Source organism: Triticum dicoccoides, chromosome 6A, assembly GCF_002162155.2.
Source record: "Triticum dicoccoides isolate Atlit2015 ecotype Zavitan chromosome 6A, WEW_v2.0, whole genome shotgun sequence".
NCBI lineage: Eukaryota > Viridiplantae > Streptophyta > Magnoliopsida > Poales > Poaceae > Triticum > Triticum dicoccoides.
The window spans coordinates 160,810,357-160,822,831 of NC_041390.1; the positions used below are offsets into that span (position 1 = coordinate 160,810,357).

At 45.5% G+C, this 12,475-nt stretch overlaps 1 protein-coding gene across 2 annotated transcripts; it reads left to right on the forward strand.

The window, feature by feature from the left end:
* Positions 1 to 715: 715 nt before the first annotated feature.
* On the forward strand, positions 716 to 4,631 carry LOC119316405 (probable calcium-binding protein CML21). 2 transcript variants are annotated; one of them, XM_037590725.1, is made up of 5 exons: positions 716 to 909; positions 2,109 to 2,348; positions 2,634 to 2,833; positions 3,500 to 3,674; positions 4,250 to 4,631. In XM_037590725.1, exons 2-5 carry the CDS (start codon positions 2,153 to 2,155, stop codon positions 4,357 to 4,359), a joined length of 681 nt encoding a protein of 226 aa, XP_037446622.1. In that variant the 5' UTR covers positions 716 to 909; positions 2,109 to 2,152; the 3' UTR covers positions 4,360 to 4,631. The 2 variants fall into 2 exon arrangements, with proteins under 2 accessions (XP_037446622.1, XP_037446621.1); XM_037590724.1 differs by having other exon boundaries at positions 716 to 904.
* Positions 4,632 to 12,475: the final 7,844 nt, after the last annotated feature.

A 12,475-nucleotide genomic window follows, 5' to 3' on the forward strand; every position in this document is an offset into this window, starting at 1 on the left:
AGTGGCCCTCCTCGAAGCACTTGAAGCAGAGTCCCACCATCTCCGACGAGACCTCACGATGCGCCCTGGAGGGGGAGCGACGCGCGAAGGGCCCGAGCCATCGGCTAGGCGGCGTTTGTACAGCTCCTTCCTGGACGGGCGGGGCCGCACCCACTCCGTGCCCCAGCCGTCGTCGTCGCCAGGGCGCCAGCGCCGGCCTCCAGTCCAGCCGGGCCCTGCGCCTCAGAGGCCCCAGAACTAGAAGAGAGGCCGAGGCCGGACACGACGGGCCGCTCTCCGGCGCGACGGAAGGAGGAGGTCACGGAATGCGGGCTGCTCGACATGGCGGACTGGGCGCACGAGGGTGGGAGAGAGGCAGCCGGCGGAGGAGAGAGGCCTGGGGTGGCCGCCGTTGCCGAAGTGGCAAGCGACGGGAAGGTGGACGCCGTCGCCGGAGTGGCGAGGAGGGGGGCAGCGCTAGCCTCTTGTTCCACCCTAGTTCACAGCTCGAGCTTGAAACGGAGCGAAAAAATAGTTTCTTTCGTGCCCGGTTTGAGCGGATACTACTCCACGTGCTAAAAACCCCGTCAGCAGTCGGCACTCGGCACGGCGCCCACGCCCACGTGTCAGCAGCAGCACGAGTCGTGGGCCCCGCGGCCCAAACGGCCCGCCTAACCGCACCCACACCATCCTCGTTCGCTCCGCGTACCCAGCTCGCTCTCTCGCCCCCAACCCTCCCCCACCCCACGCCTCCCTCCTCCCTCCGTTCCATCCTCGCCCGAGCTCTCTCCCCCTCTCCCCGCATCGGCTCGCAATCCCCGCGCGCGCAATCGAGCTCCTCGTCCCCCGACCGACCGACCGATCCCCGCCGCCCGAGCGCTTCCTCGCCGTGGTATTCCGATCGATGCATTGAGCTCCCGCCCAGGCAAGGCCCGTTTCTCGGCTCCTTCATCTCTGCCCATTCCCGTCTGGTCTCCATGATTTCTCGATCCTCGTCTGTTTTGCATGATGACATAGCGATTTGGAATCCGGTGCAATGGCAACGTTCTGGTTCGCGGCGGGGGGTACGGTGTGGATGTGTGGGTTACTAAAAAAAATTGGATGAATTTGGTGGCTCGTCGTGGGGTCTTTGTTAAATTACTTCTTTGATAATGATTTGCTGGTCCTGCCATTGACTTTTTTGCCTTTCCATTAATTCTAATTTTATGTTTCGGCAATATATATTAATCGGTTTAAGGTACTATGATTATTCGTTGTTGATACGCTGTTTCCTTCAATACCAGCCTTTTCAATTAGTATTATTATTATTGTTTATGAAAATGTGATGTTGTTATGGCCTATATTTTTTCCCTTTCTTTTGTATAATGTGTTGGTTGAGTGAGTCCTTTAACTCATGATGATGTGTGTATTGATATCGACAAGCGAAAATTGTGGCCATGTTTGATGAAAATGCGTGGCCACAAGGCAATCAATCTAATATGTTATCATAACTCTAAATACTGGAATGCTGAGAATTAGACAGGGAGATCCTATTTTATGAGAGGCCGATGTGATGAATGCTTTCTTGGCCCTCATTGGCCACATGCTGCTAGTAATAGCAAGTTGGCAACACTGTTGCTTTTCAGCCTTGTGCCGCCTTTAGCTTCGGCCAGGGAGATCAAGTAACACCTCAAGCACCATTGTTGTGTGTTTTCATTGTTGCTGCCGTTGCTCTTCATCAAAGTTTCCTTTTCAACTACGTTATCCCCTATGTCCATTCGTTCTTCCAGAGGCACCTGAAACTGAATTCAGTGGCACACCTTTGACCATGAACGTTAAATTATGACTGTGTAATCAATGTATTTCATTCCCGGCAGTAACTAGGAGACTTTATTTAGTTCCTAGTGTCACTTCAAGAAGAGCTATGCTCAATTTGGAGTTAGGCAGTCAACTAACGTGTGTACACATATCTTACTCTTCTTTGTTTTTTTCAAGAGTGGATCTCAATTTGTGTTTTGTCTAGTGTTGGCGTCTATTGGTGGCTTGACGGGCTTACACGCTAGTGACCCTTAAATGTGTGAAAATATCCTCAGAAGAAGGATAGTTAGTTATGCCCAAGCTCTCATCCCTGATATTACGTACATTTCCAGGTAACAGGTTTCTACCACTCTACAAAATAGAGCAATTCGCTGAAATGGGGGGTGTGATTGGAAAGGGAGACACCCCAAGGTACAGTTCAGCAGCTACAAAGTTAGAGCAGAAGATGGTTGATGCCATGCAGCAGAGGGCACAACAAGGGACTTCTCTGAAGTCATTCAACAGTGTCATCATGAAGTTCCCTAAAATTGACGAGAATTTGAGAAACTGCAGGATTATCTTTCAGCAATTTGGTGAGCATTATCCCCCTGTATGTAAGTTGTCGACTAATGTTGGTAGTGTTAACCTTGTATTCTACCATGCCATCGAAATTTCAAAACTCAAGTCTGAGAACTAGTTTGAGATACGTTAATTCTGAAGTTTCTGAACTTAACCTACTTGGGATAATTTTTATTTCGTGTATTGTATAGTAATTTACTAGTAATTTCATATGTAAATCGTACTATCCTTTATTGTTCTCTCTTTTCCTAATATCTTTCTTTTTCATGCTCTAACAAATAATGTTCTGTATTTTGCAGATGAAGATTCAAATGGTGAAATAGATCAATTAGAACTGAAACATTGTTTCCAAAAGCTGGATATCTCATTCACAGATGAGGAGATAAAAGATCTATTTGAAGCGTGCGACATATATGAACACATGGGCATGAAGTTCAATGAGTTCATTGTCTTCCTGTGCCTTGTTTATCTTCTCAATGATCCAGCTGTGTCAGAAGCAGTATCCTTCATACTTCCAAATATAAAATACACCTACTTCCAGATTCCTGCTATCACTTGGTGCTTTACTGCTGCTGCTACACCATGTGAGAACTATAATTAGTAAGAAATACATGACCCAGTTCATAAAAGCAACGTTGATTTTCTCCATTTTTATGAACAAAATATCAGTATTCTTATTTATGTTTGGCAGACTACATAATACGAATTAATTTATCAAAGCTAGTGATAGATAGGTTCTCTTGCGATATACTCCCTCCGTTTGGAATTATTTGTCGGAGAAATGGATGTATCTAGACGTATTTTAGTTCTAGATACATCCATTTCCGAGACAAGTAATTCCGAACGGAGGGAGTATATGCTTATCATGCAATACATTAATTAATCAACATAGGGAGTAGGAATCGCATGCAAAGTGCCTTCGATCAGGTTATTCAGTAAAGATATAAATTATGTGAAGTTCCATAAAATACTTCAAGAGAAGTACTTCAAAATTGTCCAAGGTATTCAATTTTTTTTCATGAAAGTTTTGGTCATTGCAAGAAAAGACATCATATAAGGGCAACTAGGTAGATATGTCAGACTTCTGCACTGGGATCCTGGTTTACATGTTTCTTTGTTCTGTTTTGATAAGGAGACGTGTTATGTCCTTGATGTGTTGCTTTAGAGAAAAAGAATGGGATTAGGTAACCTTGAGCCGACTTTTGAGACGTTGGTTGATGCATTTGTGTTCTTGGATAAGAACAAAGATGGATATGTCAGTAAGAATGAGGTGATAGAAGCTATAAATGAGACCAGTGCAGGAGAACGCTCTTCTGGACGCATAGGCGTGAAAAGATTTGGTGAGTGATCTAACCTGCAGCGGCATATTGAATCCTCTATAAAATCTGAAGTATTACACAAACTCTCATACTTTTCTGTTGGTTAATCTTTGGTTTCTCAACTAACTTTAGATTGCAAATGCTAATTGGCTTTAGATATGTTATACTGCTGCACCATTACTTTTCTAGGCATCTCGGCAGTTCAGAAGGACACTTTTAGAAAGTGAATCTGGTGGCAAAAACAACTATGACTATGTTTTCACTTCCTTTCTAGTTTTTCCTTCTGGAATTACCACCTCTCTCTACCTGCTTTGCAATGGCCTTGTGACATAGGCAACCCTTTTTGGGTTAAAAATAATCGATACAAGTCTCAAGCTGCTGGCAATTTTAATTTCCTTTGGAACATTGGTGCCAAGCCTCAGCAGTAGGGATGCCTCCAAGTTTATTTATATTCCTTCATGCTTTGGCTTTTGAAGAAATTTTGTTTAAGTTCGGCAACTGCATAGGAGGTTTGGTGCTTAGTGCTTATTACAGCCCACATTATGAGAGTTTCCTCATTTATGTTGACCCTGATGTTTACTCTTTGGTGGTTCCAGAGGAAATGGATTGGGACAAGAACGGAACGGTGACCTTCAAGGAGTTTCTTTTTGCCTTTACTCGCTGGGTGGGGATCGACGATAATGAAGATGACGATGATGATGAATAAGCACAGCTGAAGGTCTAGCCATTCTGAATAGGCCATGTCAGCCCTCGGTAGCCTCCAGCAGCTTTCCTACTTATGATAATGAAAGAGTAGTTTAAAATGTTCATTGGTGCCTTGCCAAATGTCTGTTTATGTTTTGTTAATAGAATGAACCAAAGTTGTTGAGAATTTGGCGATAAAACTTTGTGCTTTGGTGTTGTCTGATTATAGATAACCATGCCATTGAAAACTTTGTGCGCTCAGGTATTGGAAGCAAAATTGTGAAGTTTGGAAGAGAGGTGGTCTTCTTCCCATTGAAATCAAACAATTTTTTAGTGTGAATTCAAACTTTTTTTCTCCTTAAAAAAAGAAAGAAACTAAACATTTTTTCCTTAGATAGTAGACGAGCTTTATTTCTCTGGTGGCCTCCCTCTGCATAGATAGATGCACATCTTTTTTTAACACAGTACTGACGCGAGCGCTCATATATACGCGTATACAGTCACCTCCTATGAATGCACACACGCATACTCTACCCTTATGAGCACCTCTGAGAGACTGAGTTGGCATATCATTTCGAGATTTACAAAGTCACTGTAGGCGTCTCGTCGTCGATGGAAACATCTCCTACTAAAAGCGCATCGCTGGAAATCCTGAAATAAATTCAGAAATAATGCGAGCATCAGGATTTGACCCTGATGGACTGAGGATATCACTGTTCCTCTAACCATTCAACCACAGGTTGGTTCGCATAGATGCACACCTGCACGGGCCACAAAATTACAATGTCCAGTTGCAAGTATATTTCACTGTCATTTAGGCGCGACAAAATTACATTGTCAAGTTGCAAGTATATTTCACTCGAATTTAGGCGCTTCTGCTGTTGCAGAAAGAGCGATATTTTTCATACCGTTACCGTTACAGATACAGTATATGGTAGAGTTATCCATGTCAGGGCTTGTCAATCCCCTCCAATCCCTCTGGGAAAGGAGTGTTAACGGAACAAGCGCTCAAAGTATTAGCACCAGTCTCAGGCTTTGTTGGTGACCAGGGGGAGAACGCGAGGATACTAAATTCCTTTTTATTTGAAAAACATTGATCAAATCTATTATAAAAGTTCATCAAAGAACAAAGCATTTCAAACGCAATAAAATTTACTTCGAGATTCTGAAACCACCGAACGATCACTAACGCGCTGCTGTCGCCGCTCCCCTTCCGGAGCCGCTTGACCTTGTCGATGAAAGCCAGGAAGTCTTCGTAATGTGCCTCTGAGGTCCGGCGCTCTAGAGCCGCAGTCGTCGTCGTTGAACCCTTGCATAGATTTAAAGCATCTGACACCAAATCTCGTCACATAACGAGAAATCCTAATCTCACCGCCTCAAGGAGGCGGCGGGAATCTACACTGTCGGTGCACAAAAGGGTCCTATTTTGTACCCTTTTACTTGCGCGCGGGCAGTTGGAGCTGCGCATGCGGCCACACCTAGCAGGGCAGAGGAAGGAAGCAAAGCCACAAGACAGAGCCCAAGAGTTCCAACACCATCAACCACTTTGGAACCGAGGCTCGGGAGGCGCCTCCATGGTGGCATGCAGATCTTTGTAGAGACCAGAAGCACACAAGACTAGATGATAACCAGAAGATGACGATCCTCGGCGACATCCTCGCCAAGGATACCCACGAGACCCCCGGCAAGACCCTTGCCGGGGACGACCACGATGCCATGGCAAGGCTCTTGCCGTAAACATCCGCGGGGCCACAACCAGGCCCATGTCTGCCAAGACTCCATCGCCGTTCCCATGCAGCTGCCAGCCCACCAGCTAGGCAGGCGCCTGTGTGGCGATGTGCGGCCTCTAGGCCGACTCGGCAAGCACCTACATGGTGGCATGCAGATCTTCGTGAAGACTCTGCCGCCGCACCAACTCAACAGCCAGCCAGCGTGGCGCTACACGCCTCGTTAGTTCGGACGCGCGTCAAAGCCAAACAAGGCGGTGACAGTTGGGACGAGTTTCCTTGCCATCCCCGATAAAGCAAGAAGGGCACGTCGGCAGCGCATTAAATGCGTTTGTCCTACGGTTCCAGGAGATAGACTCGACTACTGTATAGCTTTCCACCTCCTGTGTGCCATGGTGGCAGCCCCTTTGACTATAAAAGGAGGCCCGCGGCGTACTGAGAGAGGATTTGGATTTTTTGTACCCTGCACGCCTTGTAGCTAGTCCAAGAACACCAGATAAACAAAAACCAGCAGGAGTAGGGTATTACGCATCACTTACGGTCCGAACCTGGATAATCCCCCCGCGTTAATCTCTCAATCCCGCTCTTTCCACAACCCCGCGCCCGCCAACCGTAGAAAAAAGGGATTTCTCGTGATCCCATAGGTGTCGTTTCCCCGACATCTTTGGCGCGCCAGGTAGGGGGCGCAAGCTGTGAAAATCCGGTTTGAAGGTTAGCACACCGACTTCATCATCACCATGGCCCCCAAGAGAAAGGGGATCACAGTGATCGGCTCGTCCGGGGCCGGCCCGTCCGCACCAGCGTGAGCAGACGGCCGGGTGCCCACGGATGGGGCCGGACACGTGGCCCGCGAGCATCCACGACATTCTGGCGATCGAAGCCAGGCGAGCGGCATCGTCCGAATCCGAGACGACGAGCCACGCGCCGCTGGGTTCGGGGGTGGGCCGGTGCTACCCACGGACGACGCAACAGCCTCTACGGCACCCCAGCTGGCGCCCGCGCCGCGCTCTTCCCAGGCCAGGCGCGATGAGCAACACCGCGATGCCAGAGCCCCCGGGCACCGCCGTGGAAAGAGCCTTATGCGCCACTCGTAGGACAAACCAGGTCGGCGTGCGCGCTCAGACGCTGGTGCAGGCGGCGCGCGACCGCGAGACCGTGACAGAGCCCCTTCTAACCCAGTTAGAAGTCGGAGCGCATCACGGTCTATGCAGATCTCGCCGCCGCCTACGCCAGCAGAAGCGCTGGCGCGCGTGCAGCTGCTCCTCGACTTGCCCCCGCTATGGAGAAGCTCGGGGAGTGGAGAGCCATGATATGTCTCCAACATATTTATAATGTTTAGATTGCTCCATGCTATTATATTACCTGTTTTGGATGTTAATGGGCTTTATTTTACACTTTTATATTATTTTTGGGACTAACCTATTAACCGGAGGACCAGCCAAATTGTTGTTTTTTTGCCTATTTCAGTGTTTCGTAGAAAAGGAATATCAAACGGAGTCCAAACAGAATGAAACCTTCGGGAGCATGATTTTTGGAACAAACGTGATCCAGGGGACTTGGAGTGGACCTCAAGCAATCAACGAGGCGGCCACGAGGCAGGGGGAGCGCCCTCCACCCTCGTGGGCCCCTCGTTGCTCCACTGACCTACTTCTTCCTCCTATATATATCTACGTACCCCGTAAACATCCAGGAGCACCACGAAAACCTAATTCCACCGCCGCAACCTTCTGTACCCAAGAGATCCCATCTTGGGGCCTTTTTCGGAGCCCCGTCGGAGGGGGCATTGATCACGGAGGGCCTCTACATCAACTCCATGGCCCCTCCGATGATGTGTGAGTAGTTTACCTCAGACCTTCGGGTCCATAGCTAGTAGCTAGATGGCTTCTTCTCTCTCTTTGGATCTCAATACAAAGTTCCCCTCGATTCTCTTGGAGATCTATTCGATGTAACTCTTCTGCGGTGTGTTTGTCAAGATCCGATGAATTGTGAGTTTATGATCAAGTTTATCTATGAACAATATTTGAATCTTCTCTGAATTCTTTTATGTATGATTGGTTATCTTTGCAAGTCTCTTCGATTTATCAGTTTGGTTTGGCCTACTAGATAGATCTTTCTTGCAATGGGATAAGTGCTTAGCTTTGGGTTCAATCTTGCGGTGCTCGATCCCAGTGACAGAAAGGGAAACGACACGTATTGTATTGTTGCCATCGGGGATAAAAAGATGGGGTTTATATCATATTGCATGATTTTATCCCTCTACATCATGTCATCTTGCTTAAAGCGTTACTCTGTTCTTATGAACTTAATGCTCTAGATGCATGCTGGATAGCGGTCGATGTGTGGAGTAATAGTAGTAGATGCAGGCAGGAGTCGGTCTACTTGTCACAGACGTGATGCCTATATACATGATCATACCTAGATATTCTCATAATTATTCGCTTTTCTATCAATTGCTCGACAGTAATTTGTTCACCCACCGTAATACTTATGCTATCTTGAGAGAAGCCACTAGTGAAACCTATGGCCCCCGAGTCTATTCTCCATCATACAAGTTTCCAATCTATTTTATTTTCCAATCTTTACTTTCAATCTATATCATAAAAATACCAAAAATATTTATATTATTATAATTATCTCTATCAGATCTCACTCTTGCAAGTGGCCGTGAAGGGATTGACAACCCCTTTATCGTGTTGGTTGCGTGGTTCTTATTTGTTTGTGTAGGTACGAGGTGACTCGCGCGTGGTCTCCTATTGGATTGATACCTTGGTTCTTAAAAACTGAGGGAAATACTTACGCTGATTTGCTGCATCACCCTTTCCTCTTCAAGGGAAAACCAATGCATGCTCAAGAGGTAGCAAGCCACCATCCGAAGCCTTGTCAGCTTCGCCAACAAAGACGAGCCGCTCCCAGCGGGACCCTCGCACCGGCGTCCTGGCGAGTCGGTGCATGACGGCGGTTTGGGGACTAGGGATGCTGCGACCACGGTGCACTCCCTCCCCCCCCCCCGTGGCCGCGACAACAGCCACCGGCCCGTCGCCCCGACGTCGGTGACAACATTTCCACCGCATTGTCTGACCCACGAACCCGCCGCGATCAACGTCAAGTCCTTCAGGAACGGGCCTAGGAAGACGCTCGAACTACCATCGAACGACGACGGGAGATGTGCCATCAATCAGATCGGTGTGCGGGGCCTACTATGGACCACCCGGCGCGGGGGGCCCCAACGACCTGCCTTACGAGGTGGGTTGTCCAGCCTTTACCCGAGAGCTGTGATACGTCTCCAACGTATCTATAATTTTTGATCACTCCATGCTATATTATCTTCTGTTTTGGACATTATTGGGCTTTATTATCCACTTTTATATTATTTTTGGGACTAACCTATTGACCAAGAGCCCAGTGCCAGTTCCTGTTTTTTCCCTTGTTTCAGTGTTTCGAAGAAAAGGAATATCAAACGGAGTCGAAACGGAATGAAACCTTCTGGAGAAGTTACTTTTGGAAGGAAAGCAACCCGGGAGACTTGGAGTCCACGTCAAGGAAGCTTCGAGGAAGCCACGAGGTAGGGGGCGCGCCCACCCCCCTGGGCGCGCCCTCCACCCTCATGGGCCCCTCGTGGCTCCCTAGCGTACTTCTTCCTCCTATATATCTCCATATGACCTAAAATGATTAGGGAGCACAATAGATCGGGAGTTCCGCCGCCAGAAGCCTCCGTAGCCATCGAAAACCAATCTAGACCCGTTCCGGCACCCTGCCGGAGGGGGAATCCCTCTCCGGCGGCTATCTTCATCATCTCGATGCTCTCCATGACGAGGAGGGAGTAGTTCTCCCTCGGGGCTGAGGGTATGTACCAGTAGCTATGTGTTTGATCTCTCTCTATCTCTCGTGTTCTTGACGTGATACGATCTTGATGTATCGCGAGCTTTGCTATTATAGTTGGATCTTATGATGTTTCTCCCCCTCTACTCTCTTGTAATGGATTGAGTTTCCCCTTTGAAGTTATCTTATTGGATTGAGTCTTTAAAGATTTAAGAACACTTGATGTATGTCTTGCCGTGCGTATCTGTGGTGACAATGGGATATCACGTGATTCACTTGATGTATGTTTTGGTGATCAACTTGCGGGTTCCGCCCATGAACCTATGCATAGGGGTTGGCACATGTTTTCGTCGTGATTCTCCAGTAGAAACTTTGGGGCACTCTTTGAAGTACTTTGTGTTGGTTTGAATAGATGAATCTGAGATTGTGTGATGCATATCGTATAATCATACCCACGGATACTTGAGGTGACATTGGAGTATCTAGGTGACATTAGGGTTTTGGTTGATTTTTGTCTTAAGGTGTTATTCTAGTACGAACTCTAGGGCTGTTTGTGACACTTATAGGAATAGCCCAACGGATTGATTGGAAAGAATAACTTTGAGATGGTTTCGTACCCTACCATAATCTCTTCGTTTGTTCTCCACTATTAGTGACTTTGGAGTGACTCTTTGTTGCATGTTGAGGGATAGTTAGATGATCCAATTATGTTATTATTGTTGAGACAACTTGCACTAGTGAAAGTATGAACCCTAGGCCTTGTTTCCTATCATTGCAATACCGTTTACACTCACTTTTATCATTAGTTACCTTGCTGTTTTTATATTTTCAGATTACAAAAACCTATATCTACTATCCATATACCATTTGTATCACCATATCTTCGCCGAACTAGTGCACCTATACAATTTATCATTGTATTGGGTGTGTTGGGGACACAAGAGACTCTTTGTAATTTGGTTGCAGGGTTTCTTGAGAGAGACCATCTTCATCCTACGCCTCCTATGGATTGATAAAGCTTAGGTCATCCACTTGAGGGAAATTTGCTACTGTCCTACAAACCTCTGCACTTGGAGGCCCAACAACGTCTACAAGAAGAAGGTTGTGTAGTAGACATCAAGCTCTTTTCTGGCGCCGTTGCCGGGGAGGTGAGTGCTTGAAGGTATATCTTTAGATCTTGCAATCAAGTCTTTTAGTTTCTTGTTTTATCACTAGTTTAGTTTATAAAAGAAAACTACAAAAAAATGGAATTGAGTTTGCCTCATACGCTTCATCTTTTTAATATCTTTCGTGAGTATGATGGAAAGGAATATTGTGCCAAAGTCTTAGAAGAAGAATGCATTAAAATGTTTGGCACTAAATCTTTGAATGATGAGCAATATTTCAATGTTGTTAGTATGAACTCATTGAATATGCACAGTACTAATGATGATTGCACTAGTTATGATGAGAATGTCTCCTATAAACATGTCAATTTTTGTGGAGTGCATTGGGTTTGCAAGTACACACCAAATAGGGAAGATAGATATTGCAAGAGGCATAAGCACTTAGAAACTATTTTTTTGCAAGAAAGGCTAGATGTTTGTGCTGAAGATTTAAATTTTCTTGGCCATACTTGTGGACTTTGCAATGAACAGGGTCATTTAGCTATCCGATGCAAATTGTTTCATGATCTAATTGTGTCCAAAAATTGTGATGACTTGATTTCCCTTGCACATTATAATGAACTTAGTTTGCTTATGGGCTACGAAGTAATGAAACGTATAACTAAGCATCTTCCAGAATTTGCCCGTTATAAACTTCTTGGTTTTGATCTAGAGGAAATTTATATGTATTGTGCGGTGAATTGTATTGAAAATCCTTATATTGCCAACTACATAAAGAAAAGAAAACAAATAGAAGATGAAGAGAATACTAATGGAAGGGAAGAGACTTCCCAATACCCTCCTATTATTTCTTATGATGAATCAGGTAACGAGGAGGAGCCTCCTATTCAACCAATCTCATTAATAAGGAGCTCCAAAAGAGGATTGAACCCACACATGATGTGGTGAAGAAGAAGAAGAAGAAAAAGGAAGAGAGGTAAAAAGATATCTCCCCAAATAATGTTGCTCCTATTACTATTGTGCCTCATGAAAATATAATTGTGAAAGATAATGATACTTCTTATGATATTGAAAATCTTTTTGGCACTTGCTTGGAAGAATATGATAATTGCTATACTATTGGTGCTATCCATACTATTAATGATGAGAGTGATTATGCTTATGATATGAAAAGGCCCAAGCTTGGGGATGCTATGTTTGATGAAGATGATGTTTTTGAGAATATATTTGCTGCAATTAATGTTTGTCCCAAGCTTGGGGATGCTACGCTTAATGAAGATGATATTTTTAGTCTCCCAAGTTTTGATATGCAAATTTATAATGATGATAGCATGCCTCCTACCTATGATGATTATTGTGATGATACTTATGCTATAAAAAGTAGTGATTATATTTATAAAACTTGTCATGATTACCTTTTCTTAACATTACTCTTTTAATGTGGAAACAATTTATAGTATTCGAGTCTCTTATGATACTCCCACTA

Coding starts and splice junctions, on each gene's coding strand:
- LOC119316405 (XM_037590725.1), top strand. CDS start 2,153: ATGGGGGGTGTGATTGGAAAGGGAGACACCCCAAGGTACAGTTCAGCA. Junction 2,349..2,633: donor GATTATCTTTCAGCAATTTG/GTGAGCATTATC, acceptor TGTATTTTGCAG/ATGAAGATTCAAATGGTGAA. Junction 2,834..3,499: donor ATCCAGCTGTGTCAGAAGCA/GTATCCTTCATA, acceptor GTGTTGCTTTAG/AGAAAAAGAATGGGATTAGG.